The 22,061-nt window shown below is 41.1% G+C and overlaps 1 protein-coding gene across 1 annotated transcript in view; it reads left to right on the forward strand.

The window, feature by feature from the left end:
* TAF3 (TATA-box binding protein associated factor 3) overlaps positions 1-21,075 on the forward strand; it is a 125,331-nt gene extending 104,256 nt beyond the window's left edge. Inside the window, exons 5-7 of the mRNA XM_069867996.1 lie at positions 13,697-13,952; positions 18,136-18,242; positions 18,998-21,075. Coding sequence (XP_069724097.1) covers positions 13,697-13,952; positions 18,136-18,242; positions 18,998-19,112 — 478 coding nt within the window. The 3' untranslated portion in view covers positions 19,113-21,075. The remainder of the gene's footprint in view (positions 1-13,696; positions 13,953-18,135; positions 18,243-18,997) is intronic.
* The last annotated feature ends 986 nt before the right edge of the window (positions 21,076-22,061 follow it).

A 22,061-nucleotide genomic window follows, 5' to 3' on the forward strand; every position in this document is an offset into this window, starting at 1 on the left:
ATGATAAGTTGGAAGGGGTTTTCACTGGGTTTTTTTTCTGCTCCAGTGTTATCAAAGGAGATTTCTAACTGAGTTAGCATAGGAAGGAACTAGAAATGCTATCTTTTATTAAAAAAAAAAAAAAAAAGCAACAAACCACAGCTAGTATAAACTTTTAAATTTTACATCAACTGCGAATGACAAGCCGAATTTAATAGCTTTATTCAATTGTATGATGGGGTTTTTTTGTCTAGTTATTTTTCCTAAGCACAATCATTTTTCATAGACATAAGTTTTTTAAAAGCGTATCTATTGATGAGATGTTGACATTCCAACTGCTACCACAGCTGATATAAACCTAAGAAAAAGTATGAGCTGTAATTTTTGATAAATTTATTCTACAGATAAATTTATTATTATTTATTTATTTATTTTAATAAATAATTTTATTATTTGTGAGATAAATTTATTCTGCATTCAAATACGATTTTAAAAAAAAGAACACATGGCTTCTTACACTCATGCCAAACCACAAAGGAGAGCATCACTCACTGGTTGCTGTTTCAGTGCTCTGTGACTTAGAAGCAGGATATATATTCTGAGGAAATCAGGTCCGCAAATTTAGTTTAAAATGTCAGGCTCCAGACTCATACCACTTTGTATGATAGCTCTGCCATCAGGCAGGAACCTGGAAACCGAACATAAGAAGGAGAAAGCCAGGTTGCCCTGAGAAGTCGTGGATGTCCCACCTCTAGAGGTGTTCAAGGCCAGGTTGGATGAGGCTTTGAGCAACCTTTGTTTGCGGACAACACTAAGCTGGGTGGAAGTGTTGATCTGCTGGAGGGTCGGGAGGCTCTGCAAAGGGATCTGGACAGGCTGGACCGCTGGGCAGAGTCCAATGGCATGAGGTTTAACAAGGCCGGGTCCTGCACTTGGGGCACAACAACCCTGTGCAGTGCTACAGACTAGGAGAAGTCTGTCTAGAAAGCTGCCTGGAGGAGAGGGACCTGGGGGTGTTGGTTGACAGCGACTGAACATGAGCCAGCAGTGGCCCAGGTGGCCAAGAAGGCCAAAGGCATCTTGGCTTGTATCAGAAACGGCGTGACCAGCAGGTCCAGGGAGGTTATTCTCCCTCTGGACTCGGCACTGGTGAGACCGCTCCTCGAATCCTGTGTTCAGTTCTGGGCCCCTCACCACAAGAAGGATGTTGAGGCTCTGGAGCGAGTCCAGAGAAGAGCAACAAAGCTGGTGAAGGGGCTGGAGAACAGGCCTTATGAGGAGCGGCTGAGAGAGCTGGGGTTGTTTAGCCTGGAGAAGAGGAGGCTGAGGGGAGACCTCGTTGGTCTCTACAACTACCTGAAAGAAGGTTGTAGAGAGGAGGGTGATGGCCTCTTCTCCCAAGTGGCAGGGGACAGGACAAGAGGGAATGGCCTCAAGCTCCGCCAGGGGAGGTTTAGGCTGGACATTAGGAAAAAATTTTTCACAGAAAGGGTCATTGGGCACTGGAACAGGCTGCCCAGGGAGGTGGTTGAGTCACCTTCCCTGGAGGTGTTTAAGGCACGGGTGGACGAGGTGCTGAGGGGCATGGTTTATTGTTTGATAGGAATGGTTGGACTCAATGATCCAGTGGGTCTCTTCCAACCTGGTTATTCTATGAGTCTATAACCTGGTCCAGTGGAAGGTGTCCCTGGCAATGGCAGGGGTATTGAAATAGGGTGGTCTTTAAGGTCCTGTCCAAAACCATTCTGTGATCCTGTGATTCTATTTTAACTGTGTTTAACTTGTAAATGTGCCTTGCCACTCCGATGAAGTTGCCCCTTGTCTTACCTGTTTTTAAAGTGAGTTGGTATTTGACTTTCTCCCCAAAAAGTACTACACATGCTCAGATATGTGTGTGTATGCGTCTACAAAAAATGCGTATCAAAAAGCTGTGGATTGTACAATAAAATCCTAGAAGTGTTAAAGGTTAGGAGAAGTTTTGTTATCCAGATATTTAGATGATTCCCCTAAGGCTTTTTATCGCTTGGTTGGGTATTATCAGTCCAAGGCCTAATTTATATTTGCTTGGAGGCTCACTTGACTGCATGATGCCCCCATGACAAAAGCCACCAGAATAGCTAGCTGACATCCTTTGTAGGAAATCTTAAAGCCAAGTGGGAATATAGACCAGATTGTTTTGTGACCAGCAGGTGTGACCTCTTTGTGTAATATTGGTGACCCAGAAGCATATATTTGGGACTAAGAGGACAGGGGAACCTGTCTTGTTGCTTTCTGTTTTATTACACTGAGTTTCTGCGATCATCCATCTAAGAACTTCTACCACAGTAAGGTTCTCGTAGCGCATATTGTTATTAGTTGTCAATATAGGATGTGAATGAAAGAGTGGAAGCCTGAAAGGAAATGCAGCTTGAGAAAATCTCCTCGTTGAAGCTATAACCCTACCTGAAACACTACTAGACTGTCGGAGGAGTTTATTTTTCATAAATCCGCATGGGTTGGGACATCACTGCTGCTTGCTCAAGAATTCGTTGTTTTAATTGCAAACATGGTTGGGCAACAGAATTTCAGTAAAACGCTTCTTTAATAATACTTTTTGAAATTCTGTAAAACTATTATCTAACCTGCAGTATGCACAGTACCACCAAGTTTATTATAGGGAATGTTCTCCAAAAACACACAGATGCCTAAATGATGGATCTTCTATCTGCAACAAGCTTAATTTACATAGGAGTTGAGCTGCAAATTCTCCAGAGATTGAATTTTCTTGGGAAAACTATGCACAACGCATACACAATCAGACTTTGAAAAGGTAATGGCCCCAGGGGAGGAGAGGAGAAGAAGGTGGTATTAACAAATCCATCATTGCACTTATTACTGACCTGGTTGAAGACAAGAAATTAGGCAAGGACCACAATGGTATTCCCCTAAGCTCACTGGGAATCAGTAGTTGCTGCTGTAACATGAATAAGCGTTTCCTGAAAATTGTTCCAGTTTCCTGGGAGTTGTGGAAAAAAACTATTCAAGACAGGACTTTGCTATTAACTTCAATTAAACTATAATTCTGCCCTAGGTAGTTTCCAAGAGTGCTTCTTATTTTTACAGTACCATCTCTGGTGGGTGTTCAAGGAGCTTAAATTTTTAATAGGGTTATTCTTGTATGGATACATCAGACCATGTGAAGAAACTTTTGAACTTTGGGTGCTGTTTAGTAGAGAGGTACTCAGGCTTTGATAATTTAGATTACTGTCTTCATAGCGTTTGCCCACAATAACTGAATAATGGGGTTCATTAACCTCCTTGTGTAGGCACATCCAAATTGTTTGCCTCTAGCCTTGGCTCCTTATGTGTGGCTGGGGAGGAGAGGATTGGCTTTTTATTGACTTGTCAAGCCATAGGTTTGCATTACCATCCAAGTAGCTCATGACCCATTCCATTTACTTCAGTGTTTTGTGGTGGGGAAACAGGTAAAGGAATCCTGCTGGAAGCCCCTCCTTCCACACGTTTTTATGAATAAGAGCAGTGTTTGGAGCAGTTAAGGCACCGTGACCAAGTCCTCCAAAAGACGTAATGCAAGCAGCATGGGGCTATTGTGGGACACAGCTGTGGGCAGTGTTGGTTACCCTGCAAGACGTTGCTTATTCAACAGAAAGCTCTGGAGGAGAACTTATTGTGGAATTAAAGAGGAGGGAAAAAGTGATACTTCAGGGAGAAAAATGTGGAAGGATAAACCACTGTTTGGGAAAAATCGAACAATGGAGTCAGGGCAGCACAAGTCTGTGTTTATTGCAGTACTAATGGGTCTCCCAATTATTTTACAGCACTTAGCCGAGAATGACTGGTTAACAGAATTAATGCTCTGGGTGTCAATCCCGCTTTTGCTGTAAGACAGAAAAGAGCATGTAATGGTGAAATCATTTTTGATATGATCAATAGACCACCTAAGTGAGGAGGCAGAGTAATGAAAAATGATCTTGCTCCTCTCCAAGGCTGCAGAGGTGTGCTTAAGGAATTCCAGTGATCTTTACAGCTTTCATAAATCTTTGTGTGTATATAAATACCTGCGTTTTTCTGTTCTGTAGTCTTTTAAATTATAAGAGCTGGAGGACTGATTTTCAATGCCTTTTTAAATGCTGAATGTATTTTAATGAAGATACTGTTTCGGGTCTGATTCATATCCCCTTCCCAATTGTTCCTTTTTAGTGTAACATATTGGCCTCGATCCTGCAGTAAAATCCCCATGTGTGGTCTTGTATCCATCCCAAAGTCTCCTTCACTTCAGTGGAGGTTCCCCAGCCTCTCCCTTGCTGCGGGATTGCAGCTTTTACATGAAAAAAAAGTGAAGAATACTGTATCCCTTTTACCAAAACCAAGAAAATTATAATTTTTGTTTATATTTCTAGAGGTGATTTAGAAGAGTTTTTTCTTTTGAGTGTGAGTTATTTCCAACTTCAGATGTCGTCCTTAGTTTTTTTTATGCCTTTTTTTTTTAATTACTGAAGCCACCCAGACTAATTATTCATCCTGTTTATGGTTGGTGGTAGGCTGTGGCAAATTATTTTCATTTTGCTGCTGGCCACACTGGGTAATGACTCCAAAAGTGAGTCCATAAAAAGGCTTGAGTCACTAGAAAACAAAACAGCTTACTGTGAGATTCTTTGATTTTGCTGCTTATTGCTCAAGAGTAAAAAAAAAATAGCGTGTACTGTATTCCGCAATTAAAAAAAAATAAATAAAGGTACTTCAGGCAGGTTTAGACACATAAGTGAATTGCTTGTGTAAATGGGCATGAGCAGCTGCCCTTATAAAGCACAAGAGAAACTGATCAAATATATGTGAAAGATTAGAAAGGCAGATGGGTATTAGTTTAAAAAATAGACTTTATCTCCATAAAAGATGAGTGCAACAGAAAGGTACTGATTTATTCTTGTCATTGACAGAGGCACTTCTTTTTATTCACTCTTTTATTGAAGTTTGTAAACAAAAGTGCAGAAACTCTGTAGACCCAAGGATTTATGTTACAGCTTCTGAGAGCTGGACGTGGACAAGTGGGCAATAGAGAAGTAGCCATCCGTAAACACAAAAGGAAATTATGGTCCTACCTGAATCTAGTAGAGCTGTCCTGTGAGCAGTTGATCTGTAGCTGTACAGAGCCTCCAAGTTCAGGACTCAGTTTGGTTGGTTCTTACAAAAACATTTCTTAGTGAAAAGCTGGAAGTTACACTCTGGTAGTTAATAAAATTCATAGTCTACAATAGTTGAGGGTGGATGTAGGACTGATTTATGCGCAGGCTTCTAGATCACGCGTCCCATAACATTTCTCAAAACAAACGACCATAAAGGACATTTTGCAAGAAGCACATAAGGGAAAGTTTGCAAAGAGCTCATTGGCATAATAAACATGTTCTACCAGCTTCTGGGTTTGCTGTTGAGAGCTCAGCAGAAAGGGATAATGCCAGGTGGTTTTCACATTGAAGCTGTGAGCAGCTTGTTATTGATGATAAGAGAGAAAAGAAGATGAAAGATACCGAGACACCACGCTACCAGCTCAGTTTTGTTTTGTCAGACTGGAGATGAACCATCCAGAGATGTAAGTCAGAATGGTGAGAAAGAATGAGAGGGAGATTTTGGAGTCATTGGCAGAAAGGTGTTGATGGTTGTTGGGAGAAATACCCTGGTGTAACAGATACTAAGGGCAGAGGCCAAGGGCAGAACTCTTGTTTCCCTTAAAGTAATGGAAAAATAAACAGTAGAGACCTGTAATTCAGTTTCCAGAGTGCAAATGTCCATAAACCAAAGGAGTTAGCTAGAAATGTCAGCTGGCCTGAAGACCTAATGGATTAAAAAATGGTTGTTTTCTGCCTGTGGGAAAGAGGCACTTTTAGCAAAATGAATGCAGAGTGAATTATATGAGTAAATCTTTCCAAAAGAACACTGGGAATAAGTATTTTACCTCTAAGAGAAAGGAACTGTTACAGCAAAGTTGCATCTTCAAGGCAAAAGATTGTGGAGGTGAAGTCAGGCTTGGTAGAAGTCAAACTGAATTAAATGTTGTGAAGGATATTGAGAAAGAGAAGGGAAGAAGGAGGACCATGGAAATGCAGATGAAGGATGGTATAGCTGTGAGCCAAGAACAGAAAGAATACTTTCCTTCTGATCCTATGTTCGTCCTCTCCTTAACTTAGAGGCGAGATGGAAAATAGCAATAGCTTTATGACAGTGAAAAATACCATAATGAATTAGGAAGCAAAATATAGGGACCTTTACACACTGAAATCAAGGAATGAGATTGTCTTTCTCCCGAGTTCTAGGGGAATTGGATTGTAAATTTGCAGACTCAGTGACAAGTAATTTTTAATGCATTTCTTTTTATTTTAAAATGTAGTGTTTGATAAATCTGATTTTAATAAATAATAGGAAAAAAAACAGAAGTGGTGAAGAAGGGAAGAAAGGAAAAGTAAACTAGACACCCAGTGACAGCAGTACACGTAATTATAAAACAAATTCTGGAGGAAGGGCTCATTAAAGGCTTGGAAGTAATGGAATACAACACAAGATAGAAATGAACCATACCAGCAGCCTTGATACAAGTCTTTGGTAAAGCAGCTGGTTTTCATTGACAGTCCCAGCAACAGCTTTGGGTGGCAGTGGCTGATTTTTTGCCATGCATCTCAAGTATTCATCTCAGCCAACAGTATCATGGGCTGCACCAAATGCTGCTTTCCTGAAACATCACCTGGAGTATTCCATTCAGTTCTGGAGTCCTTAGCACAGGAAGGACATGGATCTGTTAGAGTCAGTCCAGAGGAGGCCACAAGGATAATCTGAGGGTTGGAGCACCTCCTCTATGAGGACAAGCTGAGAGAGTTGGGGTTGTTCAGTATAAAGAAGAGAAGGCTCTAGGGAGACCTTATAGCAGCCTTTCAGTACTTAAAGGGGGCTACAGGAAAGCCAGGAAGGGGCTTTTTACCAGGGAGTACAGGGATAGGATGAGGTGGAACAGTTTTAAGCTGAAAGAGGGGAGATTCAGATTGGATATTAGGAAGAAATTTTCTGCTGCAAGGGTGGTGAGGCATTGGAACAGGTTCCCCAAAATTGTGGATGGTCCTTGGAGGTGTTCAGGACTAGGTTGGATGAGACTTTAAGCAACCTGATTCAGTGGAAGGTGTCCCTGCCCATGGCAGCAGCTGTGGAGCTGGATGATCTTTAAGGTCCCTTCCAACTCAAAGTATTCAGTGATTCTATGATCTGTTTCCACCACGAATGCTGAGAGCAACTGCCTCTGCTTCCTGCTGCTGAGTGATTTCTGCTGGACTGGGGAGGCAGTCACTGGGTGCAGGATCAAATCACTTACCCTCCAAGGTGGAAGTCTCAGCTGTGGTGGGAAAGAGGTGGGATACTTGCATTGCCGTAGCTGGAATGAAGTTGACATCTGTCTTACCACTGGGAGAGGGGATATTCTCTTCTGGATGAATAAACGATGGCAAATCTGAGCTGGATTTCATGAAAATGTTTAATACTATCGCACAGAACATTCACAGTGAAGCTGGCAAAGACAGGATTAACAGAGGAACTGCTCAGTAGGAAGGAACTAACTGAAAGGAAGATAGCAACTGAGAGTTGTAAGAGAGCTTATCTGACCAGGGAGGAGGTTACCAGTGAACATAGAAACATAGAATGGTTTGGATTGGAAGGGACCATGAAAGTCATCTATTCCAACCCCCCTGTAGTAAGCAGGGAAGCGTCAAGGCTGTCTTTCAGGACTGGTTTGATTTAATAATCTCATTTAAAATTTTGTCACAGAAGGGGGTAGAACACTGATGCTTTTTTTTGGCAGGAATGTTGAAGGACCATGTCAGTACAAATGAGGATCTGATGATTGTCTGGAAAGAACCGGATCCCCTAGAATTGAAGGAAGAAATGGTATTTAATTCAGTAAATGAAAAAAACTGCAGTTAAGGCTTTGCATTTGAAGTGTACCAATAGAAACTTCATCCAGAAGTAAAGAGCTGATCAGTAGATGTGTCACTATGGTAGGTGCGTTAAGTGGGTGAGGGATCATTAGTTGATCACAGAATGATAGACTTACCAATATGATACAGGCATGACCATAAGATGTACTGCAAGAGGCAATTTTAGCAGAGATAGTGGAAATGTCTGAGCCATCGTAGGAGAAGCTGTTGATCCTTCATCTGACATGTTTTATTCAGTTTTTGAAGGCAGCTTGTGTTCAGGAAGGATGAATTGGGAAGAGCAGATGCAGAGCGGGGCTTGGAGCATGGTTAGAGGGAGCTTAGGGGAGTCTGCTATGATAGGAGAGGAGAACAACTCTGTGTGTTTAGTCTCACATGTGACGAAGGGGTATGATTTCTGGCTACAAATACAGCAGGCAAGCAAACAGTTTTGAAGGAGAAAAATATTTAAACTAAAGAACAATATTGGCACGAAACCAAATAGGAATTAATCTGCTATGAATGTAGGCTGTAAATTAGAAGAGGTTGCTGTGCCACCAGAGCTGTGAGATCCTGGGACAACATAATCATAGAATCATAGAATGGAAGGGACTTTAAAGACCATCCATTTCCAACGCCCCCTGCCATGGGCAGGGATATGTCCTGCTATACCAGGTTGCTCAAAGCCTCATCTAACTTGTCCTTGAACACCTCCAGAAACGGGGCATCCACAACTTCTCTGTGCAACCTGTGCCAGTTCCTCACCATCCTCACAGTAAAAAAAAATTCTTCCTAATATCTAACCTAAATCTCCCATCTTTCAGCCTAAAACCATTTTAAGATGAAGCAAGAAACTTGTGAATGAGATTAAGTGACCAGATGCCTGTAGACTCAGTAAACTTATTTGCCCATGAGGGGTTGTTTGCAGGGTTTTGCCATAGTGATTAAATAGAAAGTGGGCTGTTGAGCTCTGCGTGCACCACTGAAGGTCAGCACACTTGCGTGGAAATTATGCTGTTTGTATGAGACCAGGCAGCTTCTACAAAAAATGGACATCTTGGAGTAAGTGTTAAAAGTTCATTTTCCTTGATAGAGAAGAACATAACATTGCAAGCAATTTATAACATAAAAATATATTTTTTATTTCAAGTTTAAGTACTGAAATCTTGCGAAAGTGCTAGGAGCTGCACCAGAGGTTTGATACATTTAGGCACTCTGCAAATGCACGAGTTGGTCATAGCACGTATTTGTGGAGCTTGTATTTGCCAATGTGACTTGTTTGCACAGAATAAAATATCCAGCAGGGCATAAGAGATAAAAACTAAGTTTCCCTTTCTAAAAGTAATATGGGAATTATTCTGCATTACAGAGCTTAAATTGCACTGATTCTTCTCTAGGGTTGGAATAAACTTCTCAAAATCACCTCTAATCTGTGAAGAATCTAAACTCGTATGGAAATCTTCCTAATTCCCCTTGGTGGTTTTGACACTCTTACCCATAGGTCTCATTATTTTTGGTGCAATAATCTCAGTGAGATTTTTCAGTAATAAAATAGTTACACCACTTAATTTTCTAGTGTCAAGGAACGTATATTAATAAGGGACTGTCAATAAATAATAATATCACTTGTAATAATCCAAGTGAGTTGTACTAGTTTTAATTATGTCAGTGCAGTTGATGGTACATTTTCCTAGGTACATAGACCCCTTTAGCTTTTGCTCCATGTTTAAAAATGGGTCAGGGATTCTGAAAATAATTAAGACTTTCCAAATGTTATTTTTCCTATGGGCAGAAAAGTATCTTCTTTGGAGCTCTGCCTCTGAGAAACAAAGATCGCTGTGATTTTTTTACTAGACCTTTTGAAGTACTGATACAGCATTTTTTTGGAGCTCATCACCCATAGCAATCACTCAGCCCTGTGGCTCATATCCTATTTTTGAAAAGCCATTTCCTTTCGTTGCACGTCTTTTCCCTGTGTTTATGCAAGGAAGTAAATGGGACTTTCAGCCATAAGGATCAGAAAGAAATCAAATAAATTACTATCAAAGATAGGAAACCATTTCACACCTCAGAGCCTCATTTTGCTCCAGATGTAGTGTGCTACAGCTCATGCCAGTTAGAGCTGATTATAAACCAACTGTCGAGACACTTAAAATCTTGGTAGAATTTGCACTTTTCCTGCAAGCCGATACTTCATTTGCATCCTGGTTGGCTTTGGATCTGTACCTGTGAATGGGGTGATTGCCCCACAGTAATGATGAAGATGGGATTTTATTCGCTCTAGCATTATGAAGAGGTGTATCGATACATGTGTTCAATTATAAATGTGCTAAGGGTCTGTAAGAAATACAGTTCCTGCTAGCATTTTGAAAGAAATTCAGAGTGAATTTAGGTTGGACACAACCACATGCACAATGTTTACATTAATTCTGGTTTTTTTTCAAAGGGAGTGGTAAGCTTTACTCACGATTTATGAAGGCTGCTATTACCACATCTATTCCAAGGGTTTTCTCACACCCCTTCATTCAGGAGGAACTACTTTAATTCAAAATCAACTTTAATTGACTTTTTATCTTTGTGTGTAGAACATGTTTGTGATGTATTCTCAGACAAGCAGCCTGCAGAGAAGTGTAGTTCTTGTCATGAGCCTCCAAGTGTCTCGATAGTGGTTGATGTTCATTTGTATTTGATTATGTCAAAAAATATTAATCCAGACTTGGTTTTAGAGTTTTTGAACTGGGATGAGGAAGAAGGTGAAATTTTGTCTTATTTAGTGTTGTACTTCCAGACTGTTAATTTACAAGTGCTAATTTTGGAAGCGTATGAAAAACACATTTGGGAAAGAAGATAATAATGTGTGTATGGTGATGTCCAAACAGAGTCTAAATCCTAGCAAGGACCAAGGTACCAGAAGGATCAAAGCTTTGCTGCAGTGAGTGCTGCCTACTTGCAGTGTGCTCTGTGCCCTGTCTATGGAATAGAGCTCATACATCCTGCCATCATTTACATATTGTTTTGATATCATGTTTCTCCCCAGGTCTGAAGTAACATTAATTACTGTTCATGGGACTGCTATTTCCCTTTGATTTCTTCCCACCTCCGTATTGCCATGTGTGCAGCCCCTTCTTCAGGACAGAGGACAGGCTAAACCACCATCACTGAGATTACTCCATCACTTCTAATGGTGTAGTGCAAAGCCATTCATTGCTCCACTCTAGAGTCTAAAGTCTCTGAACTTCATTAGGCCCAAGGGAGTGGTAGGAACAAGCGTACTCCAAAATACTGATCTCCTGTTTTGATAACTGAGCTATAAAATCAAGATAAACAAGATGCCCTATATACTGAACATGTCCTAATTGCAGACTTCAAGCAAACCAGCCAGTCAGCAAGTGTGTGTCGCCCGCTAATGAATATTTGTAGTTTTAGAAGGTTACATATTTGATGTTCCTTGCAGCTTCTGAAGTTATTAGCACGCTGGCTTCGAAGACCCTGGCTTTATCTAGACCAAGAAACTATTTGATTTAATTTCATGTGTTAGCTGGGCATGGTCACTCTTGTTCAAATTATATTAGCTAATATTTCTTTAAGACTGTTTACACTGTGTGCAAAGTTGTGTTTAAAATCCTATTAGCTAGTCTAGACTCAGGGAGAATTGGCTCCCGGAAGGGGAGCCTCATAGCAGGACTTTGTTTACTTGGAGGGGGTAGAAAAGAGTGGCAGGGAATGAAGGGGAATGATGTTTTAAACTGTCCAAATTACTTCTGCTGTGCCAAACATTTTACTGCCTGTCCCTTTCCTTGTTTTTATTATTGCTGAGATATTTTTATTGAGAGATGGCTCTCAAGTCGTGAGGGTAACTTTGGAAACCATGGAAGTGGTGCCACCAGCCAAGGTCTTGGTTGTTCAGGATTGGGAGCCAGGGCTTTCTGTGGGAGCAGCAGAAGGAGGAAGGCACAGAATGAGCATCTGAGTCAGGGTGGCCAGTCTGTCAGGAGCCCAAAAAAGCCCTGCACTAAGACTTTTGTTGAACTCGTGACACATCATGGATATACAAGCGCCAAAGAGAAAACTTCCTTGGTAGGAGAGAACAGTGGCTTCTCAGATGTACCCCACTAATATAAAAAAGAGGCTGGATTTGATGCATAGATTGCTTCCAGGATGGCCTGATAATAGGACTTCAATCTTTCTGCAAGTCATCCATACTCTTGAGTTCTGCACAGTCTAGCACCTTGGTGACACTAATAAAGAGCCTGAGCTTCCAGATTAGGTACCTGAAACCATCACTAGGACATAAAGTGGTGTGAATGCCCTCTGTGTTGCTAATGGAAAAATCATCTAATGCCTTTTAGATTCTACTCTGCTCTAAGTTTCTAAACTTCTTTGGGTTTGGTTTTTTTCCTCTGGTCACTCATAGTAGGTCTCAGAAGGTAGATGTGATGCCACAGTTGGCAAGTTAGGCAGGAATATGAAACCCATTGCTCTGTTTCCTAAGTCTATTTTTCATATAACTTTCCGTAGTTCTGATTTAGTAGTGCAAGTGGCATGTCTTGAGAGAAGAACGCAACTATCTCAGCCAAGCATTAAACACTGTCTAATTCCAAGCCTTTCTCAAATGATGGCTTGAATTATTGACTTGAAATGCAGGCAGTGTCTCTGGTCATAGCGATACTGCCTTTTGAATATCGTAACAGAGTTGCAGTAAACTCTAAAGTTGAATGTAAAATTCCCACTGAGAGTGGAGCTGGACTTTCCTCATTCTTGGGGGTTGTTGGAATTTAATTTTCATCATGGTGTTCCTACTGATGACTCCTTTTTTTTGTTTTCTTAAGGTCTCCTCCTCTCTGGAATGTCTAACCTTTCTTTAAATCACCGTCTTCCTGCAGTCCCATCACAAATCAATTGCACTCCCACAGTTACCATTCAAATATAAATAAGTTAGTTAAATGATTTATCAAAACATGGTAAAACAAATAGATCTATCCTGTGTTTTGTTTGAGGGTTTTTTTGTTTTGTTTTCTAAGCTATCCTTTTCCTTCTCCTTATATTTCTCATCTAGAGCCTTATACTAAAGGATTTTTCTGTCTTGTCCGTTAAATTGCATGCACGTCAATAACTCTGTGTATCAACATTCATTAATAAACGTTGGGTCCTCTATGTATCTGCCTTCCTGGGCAAGGTTATTCTATACTGTGTATTTACTAGAGCTACATCCTGTCTACTTCAGCTACTTGAGTAAGTAGCAATATTTTAACTGCTGAGTATATAGTGTGCGTCATTTATTTGTCCTGACTAGATCCACTGCTGATTCCATAAACATTTGGGGAAAGAAATACCAAACTAGCAAATATTTGGAGAACCCCCTAATGTAGGATCCTAATAGGATGATATCGTCTCTCAGTTTGAAGATTAAAATCAGTGCTGTTCACAGCTGATTAACTTTCCTTTCTAATATTTCCCACAAATTGAGCTAAAGTAATAAAACTTAACGAAACAAGGTTTAGTAAAGCCACAGAAAGTATTTATATGACAGCGAGCTACAGAGTGGTTCAAGCAGTCCTGGCAATCATTTTGTAATGGCTCTGTGCTTTATCCTGTCCAGTGGATGGGGGTGGCTAAGACAACAGTCCTTGTGTTGGGTTGAAACAGCCTCTCTGATTACTCAAAGGTGATGTGTATTAGCTGCCCTGTATTTTCTTTATATATGATCAGTGATCAATTGTTGCTTTCTTGCCCATCAGCTCTAATGATTCTCATTTTTGGTCCTACAGAGTCATCAGCAAAGTGGTACCAGCTCCAGAGGCCAAACCTGCTACTCCCGTGAACCGGCCCAAAACACCTCCACCTGTGCCATCACCAGTACCTGCTCCTGTTCATGTCACCCCTCCTCCAGCCCCAGCTCCTGCTCCTCCACAAACTACTGTCTCGCCTGTCCTAATCCCACCACCCTCTCCAGCTATCTCAGCAGCAGGAGGTTCCAAAGCTCCAGTTCGGAGTGTTGTGACCGAGACTGTCAGTACATACGTGGTAGGTAACACACGCTGCCATGTTTTGTCCCAGTGCCAGTGACATTCATCTCTTGAATTGTTGAGCTCCTACATGACTCATCATCTGAAACTGATGGTACCTGGACTTGTGATGTAGCTCTCTATTAAGCTATTCTTTATCTGGCCCTTGCTTCCATGCAGTTGCTTTGATAGGTAATAACTTAATTAAAACACTAGTGCTCAGACTGATTTCTTTCTGGGTTCTCAGTTCAATGTTTAAGTCTATTCTGACAAGCCCAGTTATATCTCACTTGGTATTTTCTGCTAACTGAACTAGACCACTTATTTTTGGAGGTGAAGATTTTTTTTATAAATGCTTTCATAAGTGCTGAATTGAAACCTCAAATGTCAAGCTCACCATGGATTTTGCTGTCAGTCAGGTAATGTACAAAACCCTCATGCAACATCAAGAATTTGACTTAGCCCTCATTTGAAATGTGTAGAGTCCACTAATCCCTTTTCTGGTTTCCTCAACATACAGAAATTGCAAATGTTCGTGCATCTCAGAAATTCCGTAGGTAGTTCATTAGTTTCTTTGATATATCCTCTGAATTTGGCCTCTCTCTTGGTACCGTTAAGATTTCTTCATTCCTTTGGAAGTGTCCCACCCTACGTGATGCAGGAACTGCATTCTTTAAAAGAGTTTGGACAGCTGTGGAGCTTTCAGCACAAGAAGGTCATGGAGCTGTTGGAGGGGGTCCAGAGAAGGGCCATGAAAATGATCTGAGGGCTTGAGCACCTACCATACGAGGACAGGCTGAGAGACTTGGAATTGTTCAGCCTGCAGAAGAGAAGGCTTCAGGGAGACCTTATAGCAGCCTTCCAGTGCTTAAAGGGAGCCTACAGGGAAACTGGGGACAGACCTTTAAGCAAGGCCTGTTGTGACAGGACAAGGAGTAATGGTTTTAAACTAAGGGAGGGTAGATTTAGACTGGAAATAAGGAAGATATTTTTTACGATGAGAGTGGTGAAACAGAGATTGCCCAGGGAGGTAGTGGAGGCCCTATACCTGGTAACATTCAGGGTCAGGTTGGATGGGGCTCTGAACAATGTGACTGAGTTAGAGGTGTCCCTGCTTCTACTGGGGGGTTGGACTAGTTGGCCTGTAAAGGTTCCTTCCAACCCAAAGCATTCTGTGATTTCTGTGATTCTATGACATGCCTCTGGGCAAGAGGAGGATTGCTGAGTTATGGAAAATTTCTGCTTTAACTGCAGTGTAAAATGGAATTCCCAACTGTTTCTGATCCTTGAAAAGCAGCAGATACCAGTAACAGCGGTAGCAGTGTCTTTATCCTCCCTGTCCTGGCTAAGTTCCAGCTTGATTGGTGACACCTTGCTTATCGGTAGTGGCTGGCAGTTTGAAAGTCTCACCATTTAAAACACCTGAAACTTGCTTTTATTGTAGACTTTCCTATGCTTTAATTGCAACCTGTGCATATTTTTTGCCTCTTTCTTTTAATTCTTTTTATAATGATTCCTAGTGTAAATCTACCCTGCCGTTTCTAATGGAAAAGGTGCTCTTCACTGCTAGACTCAAACTGTTGTATCATGTTACTGGTCTCTATTTAAACAGCTGCTACATTTCACTCCCTAGCTGGTTACAGCACTGGATGACTGCACATAGACTCTGAGTATCTTCAGGGTGTGGGATGCACATCCTCACCTTCTGCATCACAGGTGTAAAGGAATTGTCATTCTTAGGTACTGCAGTAGTTCCCAGAGGCCTGGAAATTCACCCCAAGAGAGAAACATTTCCAAAATACTGTATGACATCCCATTTGACTCAGGAAGCATTAAAAGCAAATAACTTAGAGATTATTTTAGTTTAATGAAGGAAAACCTAACGCTCTTCCTAGGTGCTCCTAGTGGTAACACTCTTAGCACTTTATTCAGAATTTACAGGACACGTAGGCTCCAGATTCATTCTTTCTTTCTTCAACACTGTTACTGCATTAGGGTCCAACTGTGTGCACAGGCAGAGAGAGTCCTAGTGTGAGACATTTTAGGTCAAAAAGCTGAGAGTGAGGTTGAGGAAGAAGGGAATAATTAATAACTATTAGTCACTTGTACAAAGGGAATCCAGGACACAGAATGATGAAATGGCTTTCCTCAGGTCGCACGGGAAAGCTCATCTAGAGATAAGATTGGAGCCAGTGTGACAAGAGGTGTGGAACTCCTTTCTGCAGGGGAGGACAGAGGATGATCTTGCAGTTTAAAATAAAAGATACAATGTGGGATCTCCCTGTAGGATAGCATCTCAGTAAACGTGCTGCGATCGTTAACTCTCAGTGGTTTGTACTAAAATAGCATCCAGCAATCCCACCTTCCATGACCCTTGGCTCATTAAGGAACGAGAAATTATGCAATATTTTTAACACACTCACCCAGCAGACCAATTTCTTGCTAACAAACAGGCAGAAGTTCCAGTGATTACAGAAAACCCTGCCCATCTCCAGCCCCTGAAAGCCTGAAGCAGGTGTTCTGCAGACAGACATCCCCCTTGAAAACCCACATTTGGAAAATTTAGGATGTCTGTCTTCTGCTAGGACAACATCAGGCAGTGCTGCCTACCCCGGCAATGCCAGTGCCTAAACTAGGCAGCACCGTGGATGGGGTGCGTGCCGAACACCAGTGCCCGTGCCGGAGGATGGTGCAGGTGCAGCCAGGCTGCTTGAGCAGGTTGTACAGGGCTGTAGCTGTAAGCCCAACAACCCGCAGCATTGCTTCTCTGCAGCAGCGTGGTGCAGCGTCTCCTCCTTCCCCAGCAGGATTACCCCACAGAAAGGGCTGCAGACCTTCTCACACCAGGCGCAGGCGATTTACCTGTGGAGCAGATGCTTCTCTACCAACTTAGAATGACTTTAAGATGTGATATCAGATGCATAGATAGGAATGATTATTGCAATCAATCAGCTTTAAAACCGAGTTCAGTTTATGATGTTGCCTACTTCGTATCACTGTTGGGAAGGGGATTGTTCCATGCTTTATATCCCTGGACTTTGTGTTTTCTAGTTTAAAATTACCATTAAAAAAAATGAGGACTTTAAGAGGAGTCAGTCGAGAGGGATGTGCTGGTTGCAGTTCTGGTACATTCCTATCGATTTTTTGGGAAGTGGTGCAAGATATACAGACCACCATGGAGTTGCTTTTTGGGGGGAGGAGGTGGGGGGCAGGGAGTGCATTGAGAGCATTTGGGATTTTTCATATCCTACTTCTTAATATCATTTCTGTAAGCTGTACAGATAGCAAAAAGTTATAACTAATGCACAATGTGCACTAATGCACAAAAGCTGAGAACAAATAAGTTTATGATTTTGAGATTTGGTGATAATGTGCAAATCTTCGTAAAGGAATGACAAAATCAGGGTAATACCTTAGACATTTTGTACTTTGTATTGTTAATTGTGCTTCTTTGGGTGGATTTCATGACATTTTGCATGTGTGTTTTTACCAAGACAATGTTAAAGAAACCGCTTGAAATGTGAAAATATAAATAATGGCCTTAGCAAGATATAAACATTTAAAAAAAAATCATAATGCTCTGAATACGGTAAATCCAGTAGGCAGCTGCCTAATACTGTAAATGATCTGCCTCTCTTGTTTCATTTACCCTTTAGTAAATTGTACTGCAACATAAATGTCATAAGGGGAATGGAAAGTTACTCAGTAACAACTTTTTTTATATCCTGATCTTATCAGCTAGTTGAAGTTGAAGACTTTGGCTAATAAGTAATACGGCGATATATACACGTGGCACTGTATATTTTACATGCATATGAGCCTGTTATCTTACGCAGAGGGTGCTGTGGCTCGTTCTTGCTGTTAACAGGGTAGAATTTAAAAAGTCACGATAGTATAGACAGAGAAGGAATTGTGTCCTTAAGCCCTGGCTGCTATATGTGAATGGCTGTGCTGGGGTCGGTGGTGTAACTGGCTTTACTGGTTTTCAGGACGATAAAGAAAATCTCATGCTTTTGTCATCATGTACAGTTTAGGAAAATAAATTAAAATGTAATGCTGAGTAGTTATGATCAGAGAATTCGTAGCTAACAGCTGAATAGCTTTGTCGGATAAGCAAAACACTTGTATTTTTAAATAATAATGTCAATTTTGCTGCCTGCTCAGCCCTGAAAACCATCTAACTTTCCTCTTCGTTTCACCAGATCCGAGACGAGTGGGGTAACCAGATCTGGATCTGTCCTGGCTGTAACAAGCCAGATGATGGCAGTCCAATGATAGGTTGTGATGACTGCGATGATTGGTATCACTGGTAAGTTGCTCTCATCCATCCTGTTCTGTCGTTCCCTGGCGGATCGGGGTTATGTTATTAAAACCTCTTTGTTTTTTATGGTTCATGACGCTGGGAATATTTGAATGGCTTTGCTGTGTCCAATTTAATAATCTGGAAGATATTTTTATCTCTGTTTCTGTGGAATTTGAAAAAGCAGATTTTAAGCGGTGAAGGGGAGTTATTTTTTAATTAATGAGCGTTGGTGATAACAGTTGTTTTGGAAACTGCTGGCAAATATTGCTGATTCTGGTAATTTTGTGAGAACTACAGGATTATGAGCCTAGTGTATACAGAGAGACATTTCAAATTATGAAGCATTGTGTGAACAGTAATATAAATGTCAGCTCTTACAAAAGAGTTAGAGGGAATTAATCACTTTTTAGGCGTTTTCTTAAACAGCTACATAAAATCATAAGGTTTTTTGTAGATATGTTAAGGAAGCGTTTGAAATTATTTTAAATCTAGACTATTATACCTGGAATTGCACTCATATTTTCTATTAAAATAAGATTTCTTATCTGAGTGTCCTTTCGATATATATTTTTTTGTTTCAAAGCAAGCATTTTTTAGGTTTCTGTTCAATCATTATATTCATTAAGATAATGATAATATAATTGCTATATTAATTTGAAGGCCAGATCCTGTCTCCCACTGGAAGGCTTCATTTCTTTGGCTGAGAAACTAAAGTGCTGTTATTCCATTGAGATGATACGATATTTTCCTGTGCTTCGCAGGCCTTGCGTTGGGATTACGACTGCACCCCCAGAAGAGATGCAATGGTTCTGCTCCAAGTGTGCCAACAAAAAGAAAGATAAAAAACACAAGAAGAGGAAGCACAGGGCACACTGAAGACTTTGCAGAGGATCGAAGTTGTGCAGTCGCCGCGGCACCTCCTGCGCTGACTCGGTTGCAGGGGGGATCCAGCCTGCTCACGTCTCACCGTCCATCACCGGCTGTTTGGGTGATGTCTCCGGAGTGAATCAGTGGCGAGGAGATGCTCTCCGTCAGGGGCTGTTGCGTTTCACAGACTGTCCGAGGCCAGGGGGTTGGAGTTGGGTGTATTCTGATGCTGTCTTTCACCTACTGAGGGAAATTTGCACAGAGCGATATGAAGATTTCGGTAGTTCATGGTACCGCTCCCACTCCTGTGGCTCGGCAGCCACAAAGATGAATGTTGTAAATACAGATATCTGTCCTATTCTTTCTCAATTTGTTATTAATCCCTCTTGAACCTTTGCAGTAAGGTGCCGAGAGGAGGAGAAAATGTAAATTGCAGTAAGTTGTAAACTGAGGAGACCTTCTGGAATGTTTTCTGTAGTCTGGATACAGTTCAGCCTCTACTTCTGCTGAGCCAGATAATCGTAATGTGGAAATAAAAAGTGGCTGGTAAATATTTTTGTGACGAGATTATATGAAGCTTTTTTCCTTGATTTTTAGTACTAACATAAAATAAACACATTCGAGCTTTTGTGATATATCTTCTATTTTTTAAAAAAGAAGTTTCTATTGTGTCAATTTTTTCTTCCGTGTGAATTTATTTTGGTGGACCTGTAATATATTTTATACTTTGCGGGTTTTTTTTTGTCTTTGTCAACATACCTTTCCATTGCTTGTACATTTCATTGGTGTGTAAAAACACTTCCCATTAAAAGATTTTCACACGTGTAAATACCTGATATTTATAAAGTACTTTTTTTTTAATTATTTTTTTAGGGCTTGAGGATTTTTGTTTTCATTTGCCTGAGAATACAAACCTACCAGCTATTAAAAGCCCGTGCGACACACGCCTGTCCTTATGGCTTTAAGGGCTTGGCAAGCTCTGCCCCAGTGGTGCGCGCACGAGGAGTCGGCCAGCACCGTAATTAGGCCTCGATTCAAATACTTAAACATGTGGTAACTTCTTAAGAAGTGAGTAATCCTATTGCCTTCAAGGAGCCTGTTCCCAGACATGTGCTTAAATGGCTTCTGAATTGGGAGCTGAGGTGAGGAGGCTCTGCACTTTTGGTGGTCGCTACAGTATGTTCATCTGTAGCTGAACTTTTTTCCTCTTTCCTTTTTATTTGTTTCTCCAAACAATCAGGCTCATGTTTAGATGGAGGAGATACGGAACGGCATCATGCAGAAGATGCATTACTTTGTGTATCCTCCTTGGAAAGACCAAGAAAGCCAATACAAGTTGAACTGAAAATTAAAAATGAGGAAGGAAATTGCACATTAAAAATAAAATCAAGACAGTATTAGATATTACAATGCAATAGGTCTCAGAGCTAAATAAAATACAAGAATAAATTGGAAAAAAAACCAAATATACCCTTTGTTTCCAAAGTGGTTTTAGACTTTGTTGGTTAATTTGGGGATATTTCTACTTTAAACCACACAGTGAGAAACACCTGACATTTGAGTATCTGGCCCGTAAACCTGTTGCACAGATATTAAGAGCTATTTTTTAAATGCATCCAAATTGATATTAATGAGCAGGAATTAGTCATGTTTTTAAAAGTACTGGTCTAGTTAAGTAAATGAGGCTTTGCTGATAGAACTGTTAAATTGCAAATCAGTGGAGATATGGATGAAATTAGTTTATTAAAAGTGCACTGTTACCTTCTTTGTTTAATATCACCTCATTTATATTCTGTCCCTGCTAATTACCAGCCAAGACAGTTCTTGGATTTTATTTGTTTTTATTTTATTTGCAATTGTTGGATGTTGCAAACCTGATTTTGGGGTTTTTTTCCATTTGTAATGTGCAGACATACAAAATGCAGTCTTTGGTCATTTCTGGTTGCAATAATAAAGAACTAGCTTTTGGTAAGTCGTTTATCCATTTCCTCCTCCACTCCGTTAATCAGAACTTCTCACATTTAATCAAGTAAATTATTCAAGGTGCCCTGGGAGGGCTGAACTTTGCCGTTTCGACGGCCGTTCATCTATTTCTATGCATGCTTGTGCATTGCTGCTGCCGGGTTGGTTTCCTGCCCTGGGTTTTATGATTTTATAAATGACCCCTGTGGCAATAAAACCAAAGCATCATTTTCAGGAGCCTTGTGTGGCTGACGGGATTAGTAACGGGAGAAGGGGCCCTTCACCTCCGGGTCATAGGTTTGAAACCAGCCTCGATCTGTAGCCGTGCAGAGCTGCCTTCCCTTTCACTTATGCTGGTGTGTATCAAGAATCGGTGCTATAGAAGAATAACCAGATTCCAAAAATAGTTACCCCAGAGCAACCCGTGTGGCTAGGACCTTCCTTACAGCCCCTTGTACAACCCAACACTGAGCAAACCCAGCTGCTTCCCCAGGTGGTTGTATTTTCTGCTATAACTTCATAGAATCATCAGATGGTTTGAGTTGGAAGGGACCTTAAAGATCATCCAGTTCCAATACCCTTGCCATGGGCAGGGACACCTCCCACTAGACCAGGCTGCCTTGAACACTTCCATAGAGGAGGCATCCACAACTTCCCTGGGCAAGCTATGCCAGGGCCTCACTGCCCTCATCATGAAGATTTTCTTCCTTACGTCTAATCTAAGTCTTCCCCCTTCCAATTTAAAGCCATTCCCCCTCATCCTATCACTCCAAGCCCTTGTAAAAAGTCCCTCCCTAGCTTTCTTCTAGGCCTCCCTTCAGGTACTGAAAGGCCACTTCATAGGTTGCGTTTCTTCTCCATAAACTCTGCCAGAATTAGAGCTGCTCCCTTGGTCTTCTGCTTGATTTTATGGTTGGGCATTTGTGTTCTGAATCCTTTTATGACTGGAGGGTTGGACACCATTGTCCATGGAAAGAGGGCACAGCAACTGGGTTG

This window comes from Phaenicophaeus curvirostris, chromosome 1 (assembly GCF_032191515.1).
Source record: "Phaenicophaeus curvirostris isolate KB17595 chromosome 1, BPBGC_Pcur_1.0, whole genome shotgun sequence".
Lineage (NCBI taxonomy): Eukaryota > Metazoa > Chordata > Aves > Cuculiformes > Cuculidae > Phaenicophaeus > Phaenicophaeus curvirostris.